This window comes from Lolium rigidum, chromosome 7 (genome assembly GCF_022539505.1).
Source record: "Lolium rigidum isolate FL_2022 chromosome 7, APGP_CSIRO_Lrig_0.1, whole genome shotgun sequence".
NCBI classification, from domain to species: Eukaryota; Viridiplantae; Streptophyta; class Magnoliopsida; order Poales; family Poaceae; genus Lolium; species Lolium rigidum.
Window position 1 is genome coordinate 138,783,998 of NC_061514.1, and position 25,194 is coordinate 138,809,191.

At 43.1% G+C, this 25,194-nt stretch overlaps 3 protein-coding genes and 1 long non-coding RNA gene across 6 annotated transcripts; 2 read left to right on the forward strand and 2 right to left on the reverse strand.

Annotated features, from left to right (window-relative positions):
- Positions 1-4,031: 4,031 nt before the first annotated feature.
- Positions 4,032-13,889, reverse strand: LOC124673792. Of its 2 annotated transcripts, none has more exons than XR_006992819.1 (3): positions 13,659-13,889; positions 7,133-7,269; positions 4,032-5,549 (listed from the first exon to the last, which is right to left on the reverse strand). It is a non-coding gene; the product is annotated as an uncharacterized LOC124673792 (long non-coding RNA). The 2 variants fall into 2 exon arrangements; XR_006992820.1 differs by lacking the exon at positions 13,659-13,889 and adding an exon at positions 12,297-12,498.
- Positions 4,349-7,383, forward strand: LOC124673790 (G-type lectin S-receptor-like serine/threonine-protein kinase At2g19130). Its single transcript, XM_047209828.1, has 2 exons — positions 4,349-6,928; positions 7,122-7,383. The coding sequence occupies exons 1-2, from the start codon at positions 4,540-4,542 to the stop codon at positions 7,208-7,210; spliced, it is 2,478 nt and encodes an 825-aa protein (XP_047065784.1). The 5' UTR covers positions 4,349-4,539; the 3' UTR covers positions 7,211-7,383.
- On the forward strand, positions 11,013-13,687 carry LOC124673791 (G-type lectin S-receptor-like serine/threonine-protein kinase At2g19130). The gene is made up of 2 exons (XM_047209830.1): positions 11,013-13,407; positions 13,607-13,687. Exons 1-2 carry the CDS (start codon positions 11,013-11,015, stop codon positions 13,660-13,662), a joined length of 2,451 nt encoding a protein of 816 aa, XP_047065786.1. The 3' UTR covers positions 13,663-13,687.
- A 1,515-nt stretch (positions 13,890-15,404) lies between the features above and the next one.
- On the reverse strand, positions 15,405-21,955 carry LOC124674059 (ubiquitin carboxyl-terminal hydrolase MINDY-3). Of its 2 annotated transcripts, none has more exons than XM_047210091.1 (7): positions 21,313-21,955; positions 18,952-19,030; positions 18,061-18,215; positions 17,501-17,615; positions 17,225-17,410; positions 17,041-17,112; positions 15,405-16,624 (listed from the first exon to the last, which is right to left on the reverse strand). In XM_047210091.1, exons 1-7 carry the CDS (start codon positions 21,753-21,755, stop codon positions 15,806-15,808), a joined length of 1,869 nt encoding a protein of 622 aa, XP_047066047.1. In that variant the 5' UTR covers positions 21,756-21,955; the 3' UTR covers positions 15,405-15,805. The 2 variants fall into 2 exon arrangements, with proteins under 2 accessions (XP_047066047.1, XP_047066048.1); XM_047210092.1 differs by having other exon boundaries at positions 17,525-17,615; positions 21,313-21,953.
- Between the last annotated feature and the right edge of the window lie 3,239 nt (positions 21,956-25,194).

Here is a 25,194-nt window from a genome sequence, read left to right on the forward strand (position 1 = left end):
ACGTTCTAGTGCACGGACAGACACCATAAGGTATTTATCTTCCCATTCGGTATCCATCAACACGCGATCTAGCTTTTCGTATGTGGGTTCAGGCAAGTTGTTGGCCCAAGTAAACTGTCGACCGGACATAAACACCTCTCTTAAGTCAAGGCTATCAATGACAGCATTAAACAAGAAAGGTCAATGTCCATCAAAAAGACCTTTACTTTTTTCATGAGGAAATCTTAATAAATTAAAATCTCCACCGATCAAAATCGGATAGGGATTATCTTTAGTAAGATTTACCAACTCACGTAAAAAGTCAGCCTTAAAAGCGTCTTGGGCAGCACCATACACGGCAACCAGACTTCATATAAAACCGTCAGCCTTATTCTGAATGTCGAGTTTAATGTGATACTCACCTTCAGAATTAGCTATAACAGTCATTGTGTCTATGCGGACGCCAAGTAAAATACCACCAGACCTACCACGAGGCGGGCGAGAAAACCACTGAAAGTTAATCCCGCCTGATAAACGGTCGAGGAAACTCTGTGAGAAATTCCGCCTACCCGTCTCTGATATTACAAGAAAATCTAAATCATAATCTCTACAACCGTCGGCAATGTGAGAATGCTTAGCCAAGTCACCAAGACCTCTGCTATTCCGAAACATGCCATTCATTGAGAAACAATTTTAGATTTAGAACTCTTGCAATATCTACGAGACTTCTTTCCAGGAGAAGACCGAGAACCTCGTGCTGAAGCTTTTAGATCATAGACTGAACTAAGCTCCGAGTGTTCTAAGTCAACTTCTGAGATATTACCAATGATAGTCGAGAGAAGCTGACCATCTAGGATGTCATCCTCTTCATCATCGTCTATCACGGAGTTTCAAGCCCGATGGAGACGTTCGGAACAACCGTTAAACGGTCAAGTTCCGTCTGTCTCAACACATTAGCCGAAACCGAGATCTCATCAGATGTATTACCCAATGAGACCCCGAGACTACTCAAATTAGAAGAAATACGTGAATCTGAAAAAGAAGTAAATGACTTGGAAGGTTGTTTCGTACCAGCCGTGTCGAGGTTTATCTCCGCCTTGCGTCGCATGGCTCGCTGCATGACGTCCTCGTCCGTCGCCCCCGACCCATCCTCCGCAAGCGCGTACCTCCCACTCCGCCTCACCGTCGGCTGAACGACAGGAGGAGGGACAGCGGGAGGAGGCTGCTGCAAGGTGGAGACCGGCCATAGCAATTCCAGTTGTTCATCATCATCGTCTTCGGCCTCCTATTTTCCCTGCACGCCAGTGTGTCGCGGGGCAACGGACACCATGTCAGCTGGGCAGGTACCTACTCTCCGGCAACGGCACCCTTGGCCATTTTGCGACCAGTGTGTCGCTGGTCTGTTTGGCTATATATCAAAATGATATTGTAAGTATTTGGTAAAATAAAAATGAGTGTCCATTTCTGTAGAGGTTATGTCTTGTGCGCTGATTGATATTTCAATCATGGTCTCTACGCTGCAAGCCTGCAATGACAAAGGAGAAGGAAGAAATGGCAATGCCGGGTGGGTCAACAGTTAGAGCTGATGGCCGAAGAAGTTAAGAAATTACGGCCCAGCGTAGATGTCAGTCACTTAATGGGTCAACAGTTAGTGTGCATTTCATGTTGTCCCTCCATCACAGACACCGCTTTCATGCAAGGAAGGAATATCCTAGATGGAGTTGCGGTTCTGCACAGTACATGAAATGCACACTAAAAAATTACATGGGGTTATTTTAAAATTAGATTTTGAAAAGACCTATGATAAGTTCAAGTGGTCTTTCCTTCAACATACGCTTAGGATGAAAGGTTTTTCTCCTGAGTGGAGAGCTCTTATCAACGATTTTGTGTATGGAGAAAGTGTGGCAATCCGGGTTAATGATGACATCGGACACTATTTCCAGACACGAAAAAGGTTACGTCAGGGGGATCCGTTGTCTCCAATGTTGTTTAACATTGTAGCGGATATGCTGGCGATCCTGATAGAGAGGGTCAAGTCTGAAGGCCATATTAAAGGGGTGATTTCACATCTGGTAGATGGTGGCTTATCTATCCTTCAATATGCCGATGATACAATTCTTTTTATGGATCATGATCTCGAAAAAGCTCGCAACCTAAAATTAATATTGGCGGTTTTTGAGCAATTATCGGGATTAAAAATCAATTTCCATAAAAGTGAATTGTTTTGCTTCGGTGATGCCCAAAACGATACGACTTTATACGCAGAGTTGTTTGGTTGTGGGCAAGGCCAGTTTCCTATTCGCTATTTGGGTATTCCGATTCATTATCGAAGACTCACAATTGCTGAATGGAAAATTGTGGAAGAAAGATTACAAAAGCGCCTTCGTAGTTGGAAAGGCAAATTATTGTTCCTGGGAGGAAGTTTGGTACTAATTAATTCAGTACTGACAAACATGGTAATGTATATGTTATCATTCTTCCTAGTACCAAAAGGAATAATGCATAAACTCGATTATTATCGATCCAGATTCTTTTGGCAAGGGGACAGCGAGAAAAAGAAATATCGATTGATTAAATGGAGTATAGTTTATAGTCCCAAAGAGCAAGGATGGCTTGGAGTTCATGACCTGGAAGTTAAGAATTCAGCACTTCTAGGTAAATTGTTGTTTAAGCTTATTACCGAGGATGGGATATGGCAAACTATTCTTACGAGAAAGTATTTGGGTTCGAAGACATTATCCCAAGTGGTTTGGAAACCAGGGGATTCACACTTCTGGGCTGGTCTCATGGCGGCAAAGAATGTCTTCTTCCGCCATGGTACTTTCTCGATTAAGAATGGGGCACAGATACAATTCTGGGAGGGCACTTGGTTAGACAATGCACCCTTAAGTGAACAGTATCCTGCTTTGTATAACATTGTCCGTCGCAAAAGTGATACCATTGCTACGGTAATGGCTACCTCACCTCCGAATGTGACGTTCAGGAGAGTTTTACTTGGGCAAAAACGGTTAGCATGGAATACCCTGACCCACCGGCTGGAAGATATACACCTATCACCAGAACCGGATGAATTCAGGTGGAATCTTAATGCAAATGGCTCTTTCTCGGTAAAAACACTATACAATGCGATTCTTCATTCTGATATACCGGTTGATAATAATAAGAAAATTTGGAAGATGAAGATACCACTAAAAATTAAAATTTTCGGATGGTACCTTCGTCGAGGAGTATCCTCACCAAAGACAATCTTGTTAAGCGAAACTTGCATGGAAGTACACGGTGTGTTTTCTGTCAACACCTTTTCTTCAGGTGCCAATTTGCGAAATCTATATGGTCAGTCATCCAAGTAGCGTCTACCCTGTTTGCCCCGACTAGTGTGGCCAATGTCTTTGGCAATTGGCTACATGGTGTCGATACAAGGTTCAAGTTGCTTCTTAGGGTGGGGGCGCTGGCAGTCATCTGGGCGCTATGGCTAAGTAGAAATGACAAGATTTTTAATGACAAAAATTGTTTCCTATTGCAGGTTATATACAGATGCACGGCTATTCTCCGTTCGTGGTTACCTCTTCAGCGATTGGAGAACCGAGACCTGTTTACGGAGGTCTGTACACGGTTGGAGGCTACAACGAGGGATACTTTTTCCCAACATGGGTGGCAGTATAGTCTACGGATTGCAGCTCCATCCACACCTTAGGTGTTTTATATTTTATCGTTCCGATATGTATTTTGCCTACTTTTTGTTTTATCAGATTGTTCTTGGACCTATAAACGGTTGTGTGCATCCTGATTATGCAGAGGCTGGATGTAATTGCTTATCAAAGTAATAAATCATTCTTTATCGAAAAAAACTTAATGGTCTACTACTTTGCCTGTCGTGGTCTAACATGCTCGCAGACAAACCTAGCTAAATTGCAGGCCTTAATCTGAAGTCGTCATCGGATAACCGAGAATCTTCTTACCTACAAGTTTCTAATAATGCAGGCGACTGCCATTAAGACTCACCACATAACAGGCGACTGAGCCGTTGCTGCAATGGACGTCACCTGTGCAAGACTAATTTAACCAGTAAGCGATCAAGGCTTTAGCCTAAAGATACTACATTTAGGTAGGTGTGATTAATAGAGTGATGGGTTCACAACAGGGTGAAAGCAATCGGCCGTTGAGCAGGTCCATTCCTGGCCCAAAGAACACGGCAGTACGATGTATATATCCTTTAAGAAGAACTATATTCCACAGTCACATAGACAATTGAGGTGTCGCCTGTACGCCTCAGTCTTATTCGGCATTCAACGGCAGCCAGTCACTGTGCCCCAACGGCTGCGTACGTATCACTCCACTGTCCTATGATGCAGCTGCAGCTGCAGCATTTTAATGCCAAACCTCAAACCCAGTAGCTGCCTTCCTCATGATGCTTCCTATTTCTCTGTCACATATAGTAGCTGTCCACTCCTCGTATCCTCACGCCCGAAGCAGCAATCCACCCTCTCCAAGTCCAAAGTTAAAGCAGCTGCAACTCCCCATCTCCAAAGCTGAAGCAAGCAGAAACTTCGGTAGTTCGCCATGTCGAACATGATGATCATCTTCTTCGGCCTCCTCTTTTCCCTGCATGTAGGCGCGGAGGCGAAAGACACCATCACAGCTGGGCTGGGACTATCCGGCAAGGACACCCTTATCTCCAGCAACGGCAAGTTCGCGCTTGGCTTCTTCCAACCGTTCAGTAAGTCCTCCTCACGCGATGCTTCCAGCTGGTACCTAGGCATATGGTTCAACACCGTCCCAAAGTTCACTCCAGCATGGGTTGCCAACGGAGATAAGCCTGTCGTCAGCCCCACCTCGCCGGAGCTCGCAATCTCCGACGATGGAAACCTAGTCATCATAGACCAAACCACCAAGTCCATCATCTGGTCCACCCGAGCTAACACCACAGCAAACAGCACCAGGGCCATGCTACTGAAAACCGGTAACCTTGTCCTGCAGAGCACCTCCAACTCTTCCCAGATCTTGTGGCAGAGCTTTGATTACCCAACCGATACCCATCTAGCCGGCGCAAAGCTTGGGCGGGACAAGGTCACCGGCCTGAACCGTCGTCTTGTTTCCAGGAAGAACTCGATGGACCCTGCTCCCGGCATGTACACTTACGAAATGCACGAGAAGAATGGCTCTGCCCGGTTCGGCCTTGCGGCGCACAACTCGTCCATACCATACTGGTCCAGCGGAGAATGGAACGGCCACTTCTTTGGTTCTATACCGGAGATGTCAGGTCGCCAGTTGATTGATTTTACCTTCATCAACAATGAAAAGGAGGTGTACTTCACTTATACCTTGCTAGATGAAGCGACGATTATGCGCTTTTCCCTGAATGTCTCCGGTCAAGTTAAGATACTGTTGTGGGTCGAGCGTGCACAGGAGTGGGTAACAGCCTTCAGCAACCCCGATGACCAATGTAATGTATATGGCGTTTGCGGACCTTTCACAACGTGTGGACAGAACAAGCTTCCTCACTGCAGTTGTATGGAGGGCTTCTCCATAAGATCGCCTGATGACTGGGAGCTAGAAGATCGGACAGGTGGCTGCATCAGGAATACTCCATTAGATTGCGGTATCAACAGCAACACCACAAGCATGCAAGACCAGTTCTTCCCTATGCCATGTGTCTCTTTGCCCAACAATGGCCACAAGATACAAGATGCTACGAGTGCAGCTGGATGTGCAAAAGTTTGTCTGGGCAACTGCAATTGCACTGCATATTCCTATGGTAACAGAGGATGCTTTGTTTGGGATGGTAAATTAACTAATGTGAAACAACAACAATGTGGTAATGGCAATAATAACCAAGCTCCTCTTTATCTTCGCCTTGCTGACAAAGAGGTGCAAAGGCTGAAAAGCAACAGACGGCGAAGAATCATTGGGATTGTCATCGGTGCAAGTTTTGCTTTATTTGGCCTTTTGTCACTCCTTTTGCTACTGATGAGTAGGAGGTTGTGTTCTCACAGGATGAAAAATCTTCAAGGTGGTGGTGGCATTATCATGTTTAGGTACGCTGATTTGCAACGTGCGACAAATAACTTCTCTCAGAAGCTAGGGACAGGTGGTTTTGGTTCTGTATTCAAGGGGTTTCTGAATGAGTCTTCTGACATAGCAGTTAAAAGGCTTGATGGTGCTCGGCAAGGCGAGAAGCAATTCAGAGCTGAAGTGAGATCAATTGGAACCATTCAGCATATCAATTTAGTTAAACTAATTGGTTTCTGTACTGAGGGAGACAGGAGGTTGATCGTCTACGAATATATGCAGAATCGTTCTCTTGAAGCTCATTTATTTCAAAGCAACGCTACAGGCTTGAAATGGAGCATCAGGTATCAGATTGCTCTCGGGGTAGCTAGAGGACTGGTCTATTTGCATGACAATTGCCGGGATTGCATTATACATTGTGATATTAAGCCAGAGAACATACTCCTTGATGCATCATTCGTTCCAAAAATCGCAGATTTTGGACTGGCAAAGTTTCTTGGAAGGGATTTTAGTCAAGCTCTCACTACAATGAGAGGAACAATAGGATACCTTGCACCCGAATGGCTCAGTGGAACTGTTATTACAGCAAAAGTTGATGTCTACAGCTATGGCATGGTTCTGTTGGAGATTTTATCAGGAAAGAGGAACTCGGGTAGACAATGTACAACTGGTGATGATTACGACTATTTCCCTGTGAAAGTCGCAAATAAACTACTGGAGGGGGGTGTGGGGAGTTTAGTGGACGACAAACTACATGGTGATGTCAATTTGGAGCAGGTGGAAAGAGCTTTCAAGGTTGCATGTTGGTGTATTCAAGATGTTGAGTCTGATCGACCCACAATGGGTCAAGTTGTTCAATACCTTGAAGGTTTTGTTGAAGTCGACATACCCCCAATGCCAAGGCTACTTCAAGTTATTGCAGAGAATGCACTAGCAAAATGTAAGGAAGACTTTATTTACACAAACATATTAATTTGAGCACAACTTGCTGTACATCCTAGAAGATAAGCAGACATGATAAGCTTATCAGGTTTTTTCTCAAGTGCATTTTGTATAATACTGATAAAAGACTATGGCATGTAAGATATATTGGTAGCATGCCTAACTGTGTTTACTTTTATATGTGCATATAGCCGATTGGTACCTGGATCCAGTATCACAAGAGGCGGGGAAACTTGAAGATGTCGAAGGCAGCGCACAGCACCAGGTGGCTCAACCTTGACATGAAGACAGGTTGATGCAGTCATGGAGTAGAGTTTCCCTTCAGTGATTGTCTAAATCCTGGAATACAAGTGCCAACTTAGCATGTGTTTTGTTAAACCGCTCTGTATGAACTGATAAAAGGAGCTTGCTTCTTCCTAGTATTAATTATTTCTATTAGGTTCTGTGACTCAAGCTTACTGTTGCTGTTTGTAAGATAGAGAGGCAATTGTAAGATTTGATGTAACTTTCAATGCCACGCAATATGGCATACATGCAAAGTTTTAAAAAAATGCTAGTTCTTGTGCAGTTGCATCCAATGAGCTACCTAAGTTGTGCCCAATGCGGCAATGCCTAATAATAATGTAAGAAAAAAGTATGTGCTAATATTGCAAAGTCTTACGATGGCGGGGAAGTTTATGAATTAATTAGGTCAATCACATTACAGTGGATGGCAGGTAATTGTATATAACGCATTCCATCCTGTCAAGGGTTTTGCACAGCGACAAGATGGTTGCAGAATTTTATTTCCAGGGAGAGTTAACCACAATTCAAACCTATCCCAAAGGAAATCACAAATATCAAAAGTATTTTTTTTTCTCGAACACACGCCTAAGCGAGTGTCTTTGTATATTAGAAGGAGCCGCAAAGAGGCGGAAAAAAGTACAAACTGTAGCAGCGCTACAAGAGAAAGGCAGAGAAACAAAAGAAAGGAACTAAAAGACAAGGACAAAAAGAAGAAAAGAAGAAGAAAACTATACATGGGTTAACATTTGTTAACCCAACGGCCAGGGACTCAGGGAGAGTCTGGAGGTCGAGCATGGAGAGGCCCCCAGTATATTAAAGGATTAAAGGATTAAATATAACATTTCAGATTGAGTGGAGGGCCCCAGTAGAACGCGCTGCCTCTCACACAAACATGTTGCATATGAAGGTTATCGAGAAGTTGCAGAGCAGCAAAGAGTCATTGTTCCAGACGCCGCCGTTCCCACAATTGTAGTGAGTTAACATTATCCAATAAAATTATCCAAAAACTCTTGAGTTTAAGAATTTGCTTTTTTAGAGCAATGTACAGGAGCTAGAGTTTGTAATGAGACCTGTGTCCCACTGGTAGCTCTGTGTTACTTATGGAACAATGTGATAGCTACATCACCTTTTCACCACATCATACAACAGAACTGGACTGCAGGGTGAAGTAGTTATCAGTGGAAGGTCACACTGCATATCCTCTGACTGTCTAACAAGCCGTGTGGCAAGTAAAGTGGTACAGTAAGAGTCCACTCTTGCTCACTCGCCACTCGTGACTTCCATTGCCAGGGCTGTGCACAGGGCATGTCAGGACCGTACATGTAGACGAGATGGGCCTTGCCGCCTTGGGCCGTGCTGGGAGGCTAATGGATGCAACGGAGTATATAGAAGAGTGTTGCTGCATAGGGAGGGACATCGGAGAAGTCTGAAGAAAGGAACAGAACCAACTCTCCTCGCTTCCTCTCTCTGTTCCCGGAATTCAGGCGTCGACCATGCCTCATGTCGGCAATCATACCGGCAAGGGGGCGGGGTGTGACAATTTGGTATCAGAGCAAGATTCCTTCCACAAATTTTCCTCCCCAAAATCCCACCCAGAAAATTCCCCTTTTTTTTATTAGATTTGGTTTTCAGTGGAGGTTGTGGAGGCAATGGGTGAGGCGGAAGCAACGATGGAGGCGAGACTAGCGGCAATCACAGCAAGCCTCAATGAGTCGCGCAGGTTGCTTGCTTCTTCTGCTCAGCGATTGGGAGTCAAGAAGCAGGACATCACGTCTCTGTTTGCCACCACCAACACATCGTTGTCCGCGGCGGATCAAGTACCCAAGCAGCCAGGGATCAAGCATTCGCCTCCCTTGCTTATCTCCATGCATCAGGTCGTAGGTGCTGGTGTTCCACATGCGGGTGCCATCTTCGTTTCTGCCATGCCCACAAGATGTTTGACATCAAGCTTGGCCGTCAAAGACAGCAGCAACCATTCTGCAGTCGTGGTTCCATCCTTGGGTACCACAGAAGCAACGGCCCTCATACCAGCTGAGCTCTCGCTGGACAAGCAGCTGCAGTCAAGCATCGACCTCAAGTTCAACCCTGCGTTGGGTTCTCGCCAAACGATCGGTGGCTTCGACCATGCTGTCATGACCCTTACCACTGGGCTTATCTCTGCGGACGTCATTGATCCTTCGGAGACCTTACCTATTCGTCAACTGCAGCCGCTAGCTGTCCTTAATCCTGAGAAGCGAGCATTCACCATGTGCTCAACAAAATCAGATGGTGTTTCCACTGCTAATCATTGTTGGCCTCTTGGAAGCAGTAGCAATGAGAAAAATGACATGTCCTGGCATCAGCGATTACAAGAACCATGCAAGTGCAGGACTTTATGTTCATTCTTTTATGCGTCAAGCAATGTTGAGTCGCAATGGGATCCTGGTATCCACCAAAAGGGGTTAGAATGCTTCTTGAAGCAAGATCAACAAATACACACTGGGCTAGCTTTGCTGGGAGGCTAATGGATGCATCGGAGTATATAGACGAGTGTTACTGCACAGGGAGGGACATCGGAGAAGTCTGAAGAAAGGAACAGAACCAACTCTCTCCCTCCCTCTCTCCCTCCCTCTCTCCCTCTCTCTCTCCCTCCCTCTCCCTCCCTCCCTCCCTCTCCCTCCCTCCCTCCCTCCCTCTCGCTCCCTCCCTCCCTCCCTCCCTCCCTCCCTCCCTCTCTCTCTCTCTCCCTCCCTCCCTCTCTCTCTCTCTCTCTCTCTCTCTCTCTCTCTCTCTGTTCCCGGAATTCAGGCGTCGATCGTGCCTCACGTCGGCAATCATACCGGAAAGGGGGTGGGGTGTGACAGGGCAACAGGGGAGAGACTATTTACTGGTTCCAGTTAGGCTTCCACAATTATACCGAGTTAATGATAGCAACAAAACAAATTGTATCCAAGTGGTAGGTTTGACACCATAACGGACATTAGGTTGCCAAAAACGCCCAAAACACGAAGCTGCTAGAAGTGGAGAATAACGTTTTTTTAGATCAAGTGGAGAAGAATGTTGCCCACAAGCTGAAAAAAGTCATATTATAAGTACTACCTCCGTTATATATGAAATGAAAGGGATTTGCAAGGTGATAGCAATGATACCATTTATACATTTTGAATCCATATAAGTTGGTAGATATTAGTGGTCAAAGTTGTGCATCAAAGACCGTGCAAAAAAAGGCGTGCCTTATATCTTGGGACAGAGGAAGTATTATTCATTATACACCGCTGTTGTTTCTGCAGCTGATTGAGTCTTCTAACATGCATGTGTTCCCACCCATCACAATTCTTTATTATATGTCCAACTTTCTGTTTGCACAGTTGCAAACATGAGACGTGATGAGGGTCAGTCTCCGATTCCCATATACCATATCCAGTCACCAATGCAAGAGCACGAGTGGATAAGAGCACGATCTTGGACGAGGTCAACGAAATGGAAAAAGTTACAGTGTTAGCCATCTTGTTACAAGCAGGCATTATTATTATTTTCATCTAGGGTGTAACATGTGCAGTCATAGAGAGGGCTACCAATCAGAATCATTGACAACACCTACTACCTTTCACACGTATATTTTCTTTTAAGTACTGGATTTTAGAAAACATATCAGACCACTTGATTAGTAAATTAGGATATCTATCATTGTCATAAGAGGAGTGCTTGACTGTGCTACGATGGGTTGGTGTTGCTTAGTGTTTTATGTACCCAGTTCTAACTAAACTTAGCATCCATCCCATACTTCTCGACTCTGCTAGCTCTACAAGCTGTTCAGCATGCACCTCTTCCTCACCCTTCTCGGATGTTTCTTGTTTCTACACTTACTTCAGTGTTGTGCTGCCATGGACACCATTACATCCAGGCAAGCACTTGTCGGCAACGACAGGATCATCTCCAACAACGGCAAGTTCGCTCTCGGCTTCTTCCAGACAGGCAGTAAGTCCTCCCGCAACACCCTGAACTCGTACCTAGGCATATGGTACAACAATGTCCCCAAGCTTACACCAGTATGGGTCGCAAATGGTCATAACCCAGTTGCAGACACCACCACATCAGAGCTGATAATATCCAGTGATGGCAATCTTGTCATCTTAAACCGAATCACAGCATCCATCATCTGGTCTACAAATACAAATACCACAAGCAACAATAACATTGCTACGCTATCGAACAGCGGAAACCTCATCCTAGAGAATTCCTCAAACTCATCAGATGTGTTATGGCAGAGCTTTGATTACCCCACAGATACCTTCCTCCCTGGAATAAAACTTGGTTGGAATAAGGTCACTGGTCTGAATCGCCGTCTGGTTTCTAGGAAGAATTCAATTGACCTAGCTCCTGGCAGATACAGTTCAGAATTAGACCCAAGTGGTGCCAATCAGTACATCTTGACACTGCTGAACTCTTCCATATCATATTATTCGAGCGGGCTATGGAACGGCCAATACTTTCTATCAATACCAGAGATGGCAGGCCCCTTTATTGTAAATTTTACATTCGTCAATAATGACCAAGAGAAGTACTTCATTTATAACTTACTAGACGAGAAAGTCATTTTCCGCTATCTGTTGGATGTCTCCGGCCGAACAAAAACGTTGATTTGGCTTGAAAGCTCACAAGACTGGGTGATGACCTTTGCCCAACCCAGAGTTCAATGTGATGTATTTAATGTTTGTGGACCATTCACAATTTGTAATGATAATAAGCTCCCATTCTGTAACTGTATGGAGGGATTCTCTGTAAGATCGTCTGATGACTGGGAGCTAGATGATCGAACAGGCGGCTGTGTGAGAAATACTCCATTAGATTGCAGTATCAATAAAAGCAGAAGTACGCAAGACAGGTTCTACCCTATGTCATGTGTTGTATTGCCCAATTACAGCCACATCATAGAAGATGCAACAAGTGCAGATAAATGTGCCCAAGTTTGTCTGGGAAACTGCACTTGCACTGCATATTCCTATGGTAACCATGGATGTTCTGTTTGGAATGGCGAAATAATAAATGCGAAACAGCAACAATGTGGTGATACTAGTAATACTAACAGAGCCACTCTTTACCTTCGCCTAGCCAACAATGAGGTGCAAAGGTTGGAAAGCAACAAAAGACGAATAACCATCGGCATCGCAATTGCTGCAAGTGTTGCTTTCTTTGGTTTATTATCACTCTTCTTGCTACTGGTGATTAAGAGGATCAAGAGATTGTCTGTTCATAGAATGGAAAACCTTCAAGTTGGTGAGGGCATCATTGCATTTAGATATACTAATTTGCAATGTGCAACAAAAAACTTCTCTGAGAAGCTAGGGGCAGGTGGTTTTGGTTCTGTATTCAAGGGGTTTCTAGATGACTCTACTGCCATAGCAGTTAAAAGGCTTGATGGTGTTTGTCAAGGAGAGAAGCAATTCAGAGCTGAAGTGAGATCGATTGGAATCATTCAGCATATCAATCTAGTTAAACTAATTGGCTTTTGTACTGAGGGTGATAGTAGGTTGCTTGTCTACGAACACATGCACAACAGTTCTCTTGATGCTCATTTATTTAACAGTAATGCTACAGATTTGAAATGGAGCATTAGGTATCAAATAGCTCTTGGGGTTGCTAGAGGGCTGGTCTACTTGCACGATAGTTGCCGGGATTGTATCATACATTGTGACATTAAGCCACAGAACATCCTTCTTGATGCATCATTTGTTCCAAAAATTGCTGATTTTGGGATGGCAAAGTTTCTCGGAAGGGATTTTAGTCGAGTTCTCACTACAATGAGAGGAACAATCGGATATCTCGCACCTGAATGGATTAGCGGAACTGATATTACAGCAAAAGTTGATGTCTACAGCTATGGCATGGTTTTGTTAGAAATTGTATCAGGAAAGAAGAACTCAAGTAGAGAGTATACAGCTGGTGATGATTATGTTTATTACCCTGTCCAAGTAGTAAAAAAACTACTGGAGGGGGATGTGGTGAGTTTGGTGGACAACAATCTACATGGTAATGTCCATTTGGAGCAGGTGGAAAGAGCTTTGAAGGTTGCATGTTGGTGTATTCAAGATGATGAGTTTGACCGACCCACGATGAGTGAAGTTGTTCAATGCCTTGAAGGTCTTCTTGAGGTCAACATACCCACAATGCCAAGACTACTTCAAGCTATGGCAGGGAGTCCACACTCAACATGTAAGCACGGCTTTATCTATGGAAACATCTTAATCCGAGAAAAAAATTGTTGTAATCAAGAAGAGAAACAGAGATGTGCTAAGCACACCGGGTTTTGTCACGAATACTACATTTTTTACATTGCTGATGAAATCCTATAGAACATCAGCATTCCTTGCTATCAATTTCTAACTGTGTTTTCTTCTATCCATGCAAGTAGTTGATAGGAACTTGGAAGAAGCTTCACAAGAGGCAGGGACGCTGCAACATACCTGAGGCTGTGTGGAGCTTCATGAAGACAGGTTGCTGCAACGATGCAGCAGAGCTTCGCTGCAGTGATTGTCTAAACCCTGAAATACCAGTGGCAAGTTAGCATTTCTGAAACTATATGAACAGAGATAAGGCAAACTGTGTTCTTAAGCATATGTTGTTGTAGAAAACATAGCAATCATTTGGACTCTCGTGAAAAGTCAATGACACTCTTTAAGATGGAGGCGTGTAGAGAAACACATTGAATTTTTTAAACCCTTTTTTAAATAGGTTATTAGTTGTATACGTGCTCTTGCAAAAATGGATGCAGGCACTGATAGAGGAACGATTTGACTAGTGCCGGTTGCATGTTTTGTTTCCAAATCATTCGTCTTCTTCGGCTAGTGGCAAGAAATTTGCCGTTTCAATGAAGAGAGAAAATTGGCAGAGTGTGTACCAGGTGACGACTGCAGAAGGTTTGAAATGCTCATAAGAAAACCAACAGAAGACAGACAGGAATATGACAAAACAATAGCATCTAAATATGCTAGCACACAGCTTCTGGTAGCAGCATCTATCTTTATCTGCAATCTAGCGTCTGGGGCATCTTTACCCTTAAGAAACAAGGGATGAAAAGTGCCACAAACATACCAGAAAACTATTAATTCCATTTTCAAAAACTAGGCACATAGAACCAAAAAAAAAAATGTTCAGAAATACTTAGCACTTCCCCAATCCACTTCAACTCACACACATTCAGCGAAAAGTCAGGCGGCGGGACATCGCAGCCGGCCGAGTCCGGCATTGGCGCCATCGGGCATTCGTTGCAGGGGACGGCGCAGCGATGACTGATGGGTTAGGTTTCTGTGGATAGGGAGAGTCACACAGAGGTCTGACTGCTAGAGGCGGCGGATTGAGGACGAGGAAGAGGGTCAGCACTCACCGACTCAGGAACAGGAGCAGAGAGGTAGTCGGAGAGAGGAGGTTCCGCCGACGCCGAGGAGCTCATCGCCGGCGTGGCGAGAGGAGGGGTGCGGTGGGACCTAGCTGCAATGCTAGCAAAAGCGGACCATCGGAGGAAATCGGTTAGAACGGTTGGAACGGCGGAGCATCGATACGATATGTTCTGGTGCCAGATCCAAGTTCAATCTACAGATCGAGTAAAATTATGCACGGATGATGATCCAACTTATTATTCACACTGAAAATCTACAGGAGAGTGGGTATTCCGCGGGAGACTTAAGTACTTTTCTCGATGTGTGGATAGTGTTCGGCTTTGAAACTGTACATCATGATAAGTCTGCATACATTATAATATTGACAAGTCTGCATACATTATAATATTGACATTGTCAATACTTTTACAGAATTTAAGTGTTTCTTACTCGCTCTCTATTCTTAAATATAAGGCATATAAATTCAGTCAAAAACAAACAATTTTCTTCTAATTTTGAAGCTTTGAGAACAAAAAAAAATGAAAAGCTACAACAATATCAGTAGATCCGCCATATGCTTCCTCTCATAACCAAGTGTTGTGTTTTCCCTCACTTTTTTGCTGCAATAAATTTAGAGGGAGCACATTTGCAACAAAAAAGTAGTCTTCCTGCAAAAATATCATGTTGAAAAGAAAATGCGGCACAGTGAGTCTTGTAAGACAAACGACAGTTCAGATTAAGAACTTTCAAAGGTTAACTACACCTACATGTTCAACTGAGATAAGAAGCTAGATCTCAAAAAGTAACAGGCCAAAAGGTTGACAAGTAAAAAAAGCATCATAAAACGTTACAGCTCTGTTGGATTTAAAATGAACTAGTCACTCAGCCCTGTGTCGGATACAACATGAACTACAACAAAATCATCTGTGTACAAGAAAGAATGTACCTTAAGATTTAACAGCATATCCATAAATGGAGTATACATCTAGTGTCAATTGAAAGAAAAAAGAATAATCATGTCCCTGATAAAATCACGCGATAAAAAGGTTCATGTCCAAGGAGAAGAAAAACATATATTCATCAGACTAAACAATTACAACACCAGCAGCGCCTTCCAAAATTTTGCATGGCACAGTCAACACTCTGGGAGCTCGAGTAGTATGCTAAGCAGGGCCATCTTCAAGATCAGTCGAACAAGTGACATGGCTGGAACGAGTGGCAGAAGGCTCCAAGCATCAGACAATACTTGGCACATCTCCAACCCAGCTGCAAACTGCTCGTGGCCATCGAGTTCTTATGCAGTCTACTAATGGTGCATGCTGGCAAGTCTGAAATGGCGGAGCAAGAGAAAGAACACTATCATCCTTGCTACCGCTGGTCGAAGAGCTTACAACATCAGCTAGATACTCATCCTGAGTCCACCTAGGTGGGACGCTGACATTTAACTTGCATATCCTAGGTCTTTGTATTGGGGTCGAGCCTCCTATGTTTGCATTCCCATTCAGCACAGACTTGGCAATTCCATTGAAGTGGTAGATAGTGAATTGCTTCTTGCCCATCAGGCCAGTTGGATCCTTCATGCCTCCAGACCTTTTATCCAACTGTAGAAGTGCCTGCCAGAATTCACTCCATACTATAATGCCCGGATTACATAGATCCTCAAGCTTATCAGAAGGAAAATTTATGTCAGTGTCCCTGAGAACTTGTTGGAATCCCTCGACACTAATAAAGCCTCCACCTCCACTTTGATCTTGTGCATCAAATGCCCTCCTAATTTTGGATTCCCGCTCTTCCAGCTCATTCTCCTCTTGGACGTTGGGATTTAGGGCAAAAAGGACAGTGTAGTGACTTTCACTTCCAACCACCCATATAGGCCATTTCGGGCATTTTAGGTACTGACCAACCTTGCACAGATTTAGTGATTCCAGAAGGGTGAGGAAACCAACTTCAACATTATTCGGTATGCCTTTCAGGGACATGCCGCCGCCAAGGTCCATCTTGCCATCAAATACATTTGGGACAGCCTCTCCACAAAGCAATAAGTTCACAATTTCCTGCAGAAGACCACACCGGTTACATATGGCTTGACCTAATGTATAATATTAATTATTATATATTACTACTACTAACAATAATAAATGCCTTTTCAAAATTATAGTGTCCAAGTGAATTCAGCACTATACTGCAATAGTAAGCACAATGTGAACTGCTACGGAAAGGGTAACAACTCTGTAGTGTAGCCCAAAGAAGCTAACAGCCCAGTTCCAGCTCATGATGGAGCAGACACCCCACTCCCACTTTTGTCCTTACTTCATGTAAAAGGGTTAACCCGAAAGTGCTACAGATCGGCCCAAAACAGCGTTTATATGCAGGTGTAACTCCAGTTAAACTGGCAGTGTGGTACTAAAGAGCAGGGTGATACAGTAAGCCTGATGTGCTAAATACTGGACTATATGAAAATACTATGTACCTGAGAAGCGTGCCCAAATGGAGCTGTCACCAATGGTTGGCTTGGATCATCCCTGTCTGCTTGGATACATTCCTGAATTAAAAAATGAAGTTCAAGTACACCGATATGCTAGGTATTTAATCATGCGAAATAAAATTAGCATAATGCACAAAACGTACAGAACTTAATATGGACAAAGACATACCAATCCCCGCGAGAGTAGAGAAGAGATAAGAAATAGCATGGCTCCCAGTCGACTTTCAAACAGACGAATGTTTGCCAGAAGCAAGTGGAAAGCATCCTTCCTTGAGGTAAAAGTACTTATTCTAAGAACTTTTTGGATATCCATTGCTGATTCAACAGAAAGGCCTTCCAAAGCAGCATCGATTTCCTGCAGTAATTTCCGTAAGAGAATTATCGGCATTTATACATGGAAGTATGATCAATTTCGGAGCATCTCAAAGACTTGACTTATAAGCACCTTAGTGTTATCATGTCCACTTACCCCACGATTGACACCTCCAATCAATGCCACAGCAGCTTTTTTCCCAGCTCCACATAAAAATAGAATTTCCACCATAGCATGAACCAATGCTCTAACAAACAAATTAAAGAATTAACAGTCATTTGAATATTAAGAAAGTATAGGCCTGTATATTCTGCGTATTGTATATAATATCCAATATCTAGTCTAAACTGGTAATGATGGGTGATTAATAGATGTAGAAGCATTTAGATTCTCTAACTAATAAATGTCTAGATAACTGATGTTGTTTTAATAAACAAATGGCAAGAATTTCTAATAGTTCAATGAAACGCAATGTTTTGGTTGGTACATCAAGCAATCTGTCACAAACACATGAATAAAATACTAATTAAGAATGATCACAGGCTGAAATTCAGATTGTTTATCTCTCATGTAAGCTGCTATTTTCCTATTTTCACAATGATAAACAGTGATTTGGATGAATTATTGAACAGATAAATGGCCACAAGACAACACTAACGTCAGCATAGTTGTTAATGAACAAAAGAAACTACCTCGTCTTTCCATCCTCAGTTAGAGAAGAGAAATCATCCCTTGCAGCAAAAGAACTCTGATAAAAACGTCTTTGTCCCGAAGCATATGATGGATCACTGACCTCTGGGTTACCCAAATTATCAGAGAAAAACAAAAGATATTTAAGGACATATGCCTGCAAAACAGATCATAAAGAAACTTTTATCAGAAATGATGAGCTTGCTGAGAGCATAAACAACTGCACAGTAGCTACGAAAAGAAATAGTTAGACTTGTGACAGCAAAATTCTCCAACGGTACTACATATCTCTTGTGAAGATAAGTCTATCCAGGCTTGTGATCATCAAAGTTAGGGTTTGTTCATCAGGACAAATTAATGTAACAAAATAGGAAATAGGATTTAAAATCATATCAACGTGAGCTCACAGAGAAAGGTTGATTGGTAGAGCTATTCAGCTTTAAAAGCTTTTTGGTATAAAATTTAAAGTAACAGCAGAATGCACCAGCCTATCTCTTACTTAGATATGTCTGTTCCAACATTCATTTATCCAAGATATTGTGTTTTCATCATATTATCAGGATTGCTAGACAGTATGCCTGGGTTGTGTCAAGTTGTATGGTTCATACTGTTGAAAATGTTCACTCACTACAACTGAAATGACCCGGTTATTGTCGCTTCCAGTTGGCAAACTGGAAGTCCGCTTAGTTGCAGAAATGAAATTGTTTTCAGAATAGAGAATACATGTAGCAACTTATGGCAGCAGAAAAACTTAAAGACGCGAAGTAAAATCAGGCTGAAAAGTATTGAGCTGGGCTATAGGAAAGGAAATATGCAGAACTTCTACAGGCACTACTAACGAGGCCAAAAACAACATTCGACAGTCACATTTAGATAAAGCGAGGAAGATGTACCTGTACTGTAGCTAAGACACCACAGGGACCGCCTTCATGCTGTACCAGTCCCATAGTTGTTTCTGCATCAGAGCTAAACCTGAATCCATTTTGACAATAATTAAGACAGGGGAAATTATGTATTGCATTCATTTGAGTTACACAAGGTAATGATATGAATATATGAGATATGATATGATCAGAGACATGTTATTTCAGAAGTATATAGATTTAGTTTGATGGCACAAGCATGCAAATGCATGTTGATTGCCTCAAAGAACCTGGAAAGTTTCCTATTTCATAGCTAGAGCCTGCCAGCAACCAGAGTCATAATTCAAATTAATCCACACAATGTCTTTTGTTTCCTACGCAGGGTTTATGAAATGACTCTGCATCTCACTGGCACGCAGTTGTCACATTTTTAACTCCCAGGAAGCACCATTCTAACAAAGGCATACTTAATCTTATGTGCATGTCAGATGCAAAGAAACTTATCCAAACCAAAAGGTCCCCTTTAACAGTGGACAGTGAAGACTGAAGACATGGAAGCCAATATGGATTCAGAGGAACAAAAAAACGATCAAGCGATCAAGTCAATCCTAGGAATCTTAGACAGAAAAAAAAAAATGCTCATTTCACATCTGGGGCTCCTGAAGGGATGTGTTTCACCCAAAATACTTGAGCCTCCATACACTTGCTTGGCTTCTTGAAAGAGTCCCTTTACTAAATGTTTTCCCCCTCTTATCTATTTGTGGTTTTCTTGTAGAGTCTTATCTTTCTACGCTTGTACTACTTCAATCTTGTTGATCCCTCCTTTTTTGTCTTACTTTGTTACCTACATTAAATCTTAAGAGTGAATCCTTATATGTCCACACAAACAGATTAAACCATTATAACCCCCCACTAGTAACCGCTCAAAATCAGTTTCCAGACCCCGGCAGAAGCAGGAAGGGTAAAAGAAAATGAACCACGGTATTATCGTTCTAACATCCAACTTCAATAGTTCAATATGCTTCCACCAGATCAATATAATCTGCTCTATGCGAAAATCTACTAGTAATGACAGCTCGTGTAATTAATTTTCATTACAGTAAGGGTTAGGGTTTGTATAGTTCACTACAGAACACGACCAAGGCAATCAATTTTCATTGCTGTAACTGGACCTGCAACAGTATATATATACGGATTCTCATAATTGTCCTAGATAACGGAGAGATGCTAACCTTGTTATGTCATTAATTCAGAAGAGAAAGAGCAATAAGTAAATGGCAAGGAATTGAAAACATCACTAGAAAAATGGTGTGCCTCATATTTTGCTATTCATGGCGTATTTATTAATCACCAACACAGTTCTGATTTCCATATTGTTATGGCGATTTTTCATTCATATCCCTCATATTTTGTTATTCATGGTGTATTTATTAATCACCAGCACAGTTCTGATTTCCATATTGTTATGGCGAATTTTCATTTATATCTGAGTAACCACGGGGCCTCGTTCTATTAGTCTCCTACCTTGATTTTATCCTCACAGCTAAACATACCCACGTAGGATCTCTTTGAATCATATGCCAGCAGAAACAATTACGCTATACAATTTATGTATGCATTCACAACAGCTCGTCTTCACGGAGCACTAAACCCTAGAGTGACACCCAAAATCCTTGAGTATTCAGGGACACAAAAACCGACAATCTCATAAAGACAATTTTCAACTTAGATGTCCATCCTCATGCCTTTCTGAACCATAAATGAGAGCGCTCATGTGACAGACCAACAACATCATCAAAATAGAAACTTACTGATAGTACAACGGAAGCTACCAACTCACCGAAAGCCATCTTGTGCTAAACCATTTTTGTCCGAGTCGGAGGCGGACACGGACAGTGTAGGGTTTTGAATACGAATGCATGTCGTATTGGTCACAGGGCTACTAATCGAACAGTGCGTCACAACATAAACTATATATGTGGTAATATAAAGATGAATCAATCATAAGATTTTCAAATTGCAACTATATATGGCAGTTGAACAAGGAAGTTTGACTCGAAAGTGTATCGCTTCCGCTTGTGGTTCAATCAGGTGATTGATGTAGAAGGCACTGGAGTACTACGTACGCAGAAGCTAGATTCAAAGACAATACAAAATTAACCTATCGAGCGCAACTTTCTTGGATACCCTAGGATCAAATTATCCATGCAGTTATAAAACCCCAGATAGCAGATATGTGTTGTTCATCCCATATCATATCCCCCTGCTAGCCGGGGTCGGAACCAAACATGGCATGGATAGTGCCAGATTTTCAATTCTCTAAACCATATCCGCTCCATGAGACATCAAGTGAACATATGAATGTAACGTTAGCCCGCAAAAAAGTCTCACCTGATACCCTGGTTGGTCCACTGCGCCAGCACAGCCTTGGAAACCCCGATCCCGAACACCATAACCCAGAGCTTCTCGGCCACGTCCGGGGGCAACTCGTCCCCTTGCACCTCCACCTCCACCGCCATCTCCGCCTCCTTCACGTCCTCCATGGGCACCGCGGCAGGTTCCGGCTCCACCTTGGCGGCCTCCGGGGTCGGGGGCGGCGGGGGCGGCGAAACGGCGGCGGCGGGCTGGGGCGAGGGGAGGGAGCGGAGGCGCTTCTCGGCGGCGGCGGCCATGAGGTCGCGCTGCTTGCGTCGCGCGGCGGCCTCCGGCGACTCCCCCCCGGCGGGCAAAGACGGGGGCTTGCTGCGCTTGGGGTCGGGCTGCGCGGGCGGCGAGCCGTGCAGGCTCATGCGCAGCGCCATCTGCAGCTCCTCCTCCTCGTCCCGATCCCCCATTGGGAGAACCCTGGCTGGCCGGATCGATCCGGCCCCGAACCCAAACCCTAGGGCGGGGTTTGGCAAGCCTGCCCGCTGCCGGGGGTCAGACGTCAGAGGCTTGGAGCTTGGGAAGCGGTTCTTGGGATTCGGGGCTGGGGCATCGGGATCGGAGAAGTGGCGGCGGTGGTCGGTGTATTTGTAGGGCGGGGGCGCCGTCGCGGCGGCGGTGCGACGGGGAGGTGGGTGGGCGTGTCTGTGTCAGAAACGGAAGTACTCCCAGGGGACTGCTCTGTGCCGCTCGGGTGGGAGCCGATGACTTGTGGGGACCGGATAGAGCGTGGCCCACTTGTCATGGACTAGTACTCGGTTCGGGTAACTGGTTGTACGGCGTGGTGGTCTGGGTCCCTACTTTCGGGAGTGGACAGTGCGGCGCCAGATCCGCCTTCATTATTGGTCTACGCCAAGTTGAATGCGTTTTCAGGCCTTTTCAGAATGATGATTTTTTTCGTTTTTGTATAAATTCTCATGGAATTCGATGAAGTGTGTATAGTTTTAGATTCAGATAACGAAAAAATTAACCAAGTATGTGGAAAAAGAGTATGAACTTCTAGATACATCATCGTTTTTATTTTTTATATGGCATACATTTGGTGTTGTAGATATACCCCCTCCGCCTAAAAATAGGTGTCTCGCTTTTGCCTAAATACGGATGTATCTAGATGCATTTTAGCTAGAGATACATCCGTGTCTAGATAAACTTGAGACACCTATTTTTGGTGGAGGGAGTATATAATTTTCTAAATAAAACTTGGTCAAACTTCATATCGTTTGATAACTTTTTAAAAAAATTATATGCAACTACATTGTGTGAGGAGGGAGTATATCATAAGTTGGATCGAAATCTTTCATCGGCCCCTTTCATAAAATCAGGTCATTTGATTACCAATAAGCTAGGCTATATGGACTATATTTGGTCTTACGCATGAACCCCCGCTCTCTTTAGATTTTGTATCATGTTCATATCTAGCGTCCGGATAATTAAATTTACAAAAAGTAGTAGTTTTCATGCGGTATTGTCTTTTCGTTATTTTAATGCTACATTTTGTTTGTGACTTTAGAAACATGTGTAGTAAATGGACTTTGGGTGGTGTCGGATCGCAACATGATTTGTATGTATGATCAATGATTTTCCTTATGATTTGTGTAGACGATTAGTTGTACGTATCAACATTCTCAAACTTACTAGTTTTGCAACTCTACCTCCGAACATCGTTATTCTATGGCACTAGCTAGTGATAATGTTGTTCTCTACATGGACAACAAAAATCCCACAATAAATGCTCAATTCGCTTCACGAAATTTACAAAATAAAATCATGTAGGATTCAAATTTGTTGTTCTGATGGTATGCATGCTTCTCTGTCCTCTAGAATCATGTGTATTAAATGAACTTTCAGTGGTACCAAGACGCACCAACACGATTTTATGTATGATGATTTACATGGCAGTCATGTAACCGGTTAGTTGTATGTGTCAACATAAACTTACTATTGTTTTTGCAACTTTGCCTCTCAACATGGACATTGCTATTTTATGGCATTGGTGATAATTTCGTTCTTCTAAATGGACAAAGATCCATGAACAAATTCTTGATTTACTTCACGTGAACTCCTTTTTGCTTGCCTTGTAAATTTATCCCTTCTTGTATGTGTGCTTTGGTTACTCAGCATAAACACATAATCGTGTGTTCATAGTTTGTGCATTAATTATCGCTCGCATGGTACACGAAGACATCGATCCCCTAAGCCTAAGTGGGTCACCTTTAGGGAAATTCAAATGCATTTTGTAGAGGCGTAAGTGTCAAGCATAGGCGCTCATGGTTGGCATGCATATATGCCATAAAAATCAGAGGGTAGGAGTTATATTGCACAATATCTTTTAAGGTTAGTAAACATCTTTGTGTGGTCCAACTATATTTTGGGTAATTTCGAGCGGCAATGGTGAGCTCATGGTGGAGGAGTCCGAAAGAAAGAAGAGTGAAACCTAATGTTAGTCCCACCTAGCATGAAGCATATGAGAGAGAGAGAGTCATGTAAGACATACATGGCATTTTTGCCCATCTTTGAATATGCCATTTTTACACTACTAAAAAATTTGTTGCACATGTGACGAACTTGCCCGGCGATAGTGGTTGATCGCAATACTTTTTCCCCTCATTTTGGAGGCCCTCTGCCGTCATGGATTTGAATAAAAGTGCATGGTGGATTGTTGGCTGGTGCGTACTTGATGTCAATTTTTCGATTTCGATTGTGAAGTATGAAATGATAAAGATGGTAACCTAGAGGGTGGGGTGAATAGGTTCTACAATTTTCTAAAATTATGTTGCAATCGTTTGCAAGAAATGTAAGTGCTCGTAATGCAAACTAGGTGAGGCAACCTAGATAATGATACAATGTACTTCAAACATGAAGGTTGTCAAAAAGGTGAATAACACAAGTAAAGTGATCGATTAAAAAAATGAAGCACATAGAGACGAAGATGTATTCATGTGTTCCCTTCCTTGGGAGGAAGGTACGTCATATTGGAGAGGCGTGACATCCCACGAAGAACTTTCCGATGCCACGAAGGCTCACCTTCTTCTCTAGAGTCTATCTGACGAAGGAATAGATCACTCACTTGTGGTAGACTTTAAAGTAGTATCCAAACGATCACAAATTTCTTCTCGGAGCAAATCCTCAAAACCAGATGCTTCTGGGTGACCCTAGCCGCCTAGGGTTTCCCACAAACCCAGGAGCAACAAGCTTGCTCGATAAACTCAAGGGGAATGATGTTTGTCTTGTTGGAATTATAGATCGGGGCCTTCTCTTGCTTTTCTACCTACGTGATTTGGATTTAGTAGGGTAGAATAGGAGATCCTCAAGAATTTACGTTTAGACAATGGAATAAGAGAGAGATAGAGCACAAGGATATGAAATGAATGGTTGAACTAACCTCCTCCAGGAGGAACAAAGCGGTATATATAGTCCAAGGAGAAACTAGCGGTTTGAACAAGCCCATGTGCAGCATTCTGATGGTTAGTCGATGCACGCACCAGCCACCAGACAGACTGGTGATTAGACCGGCGACTCTGGCTCCCAAGCCAATTTGGCATGCAGCTAACTGGTCGCCCGCTGACTTTATATCGTTTAACTTTTGAAAACAAACTTATATGAAACTGCATTGTGTAAGGAGGGGGTATCATAAGTTGGATCACAAAAAATCTTTCGTAGGCTCATAAAATCAGGTCACATGATTAAGAAGAAGTTAGACTATATGTACTATATTTGGTATTACATGAGCCCCCGTTATCTAAAATTTGTATCATACTCATATCTAGCGATCGAATAATGAAATTTACAAAAATCAATAGTTTTCATGTGGTATTGATTTTTTGATACTTTAATGCTATGTTTGTTTGT

Bases quoted from the DNA above. Each gene is read 5' to 3' on its own strand.
- LOC124673790 (XM_047209828.1), top strand. From the start codon at position 4,540: ATGTCGAACATGATGATCATCTTCTTCGGCCTCCTCTTTTCCCTGCAT. The intron at 6,929-7,121 runs GTAAGGAAGACT...ATGTGCATATAG, and splicing joins AGAGAATGCACTAGCAAAAT to CCGATTGGTACCTGGATCCA.
- LOC124673791 (XM_047209830.1), top strand. From the start codon at position 11,013: ATGCACCTCTTCCTCACCCTTCTCGGATGTTTCTTGTTTCTACACTTA. The intron at 13,408-13,606 runs GTAAGCACGGCT...CCATGCAAGTAG, and splicing joins AGGGAGTCCACACTCAACAT to TTGATAGGAACTTGGAAGAA.
- LOC124674059 (XM_047210091.1), bottom strand. From the start codon at position 21,755: ATGGGGGATCGGGACGAGGAGGAGGAGCTGCAGATGGCGCTGCGCATG. The intron at 18,216-18,951 runs GTACATCTTCCT...TCTGTTTTGCAG, and splicing joins GTGTCTTAGCTACAGTACAG to GCATATGTCCTTAAATATCT. The intron at 17,113-17,224 runs GTATGTCTTTGT...TTTTTAATTCAG, and splicing joins CTCTACTCTCGCGGGGATTG to GAATGTATCCAAGCAGACAG.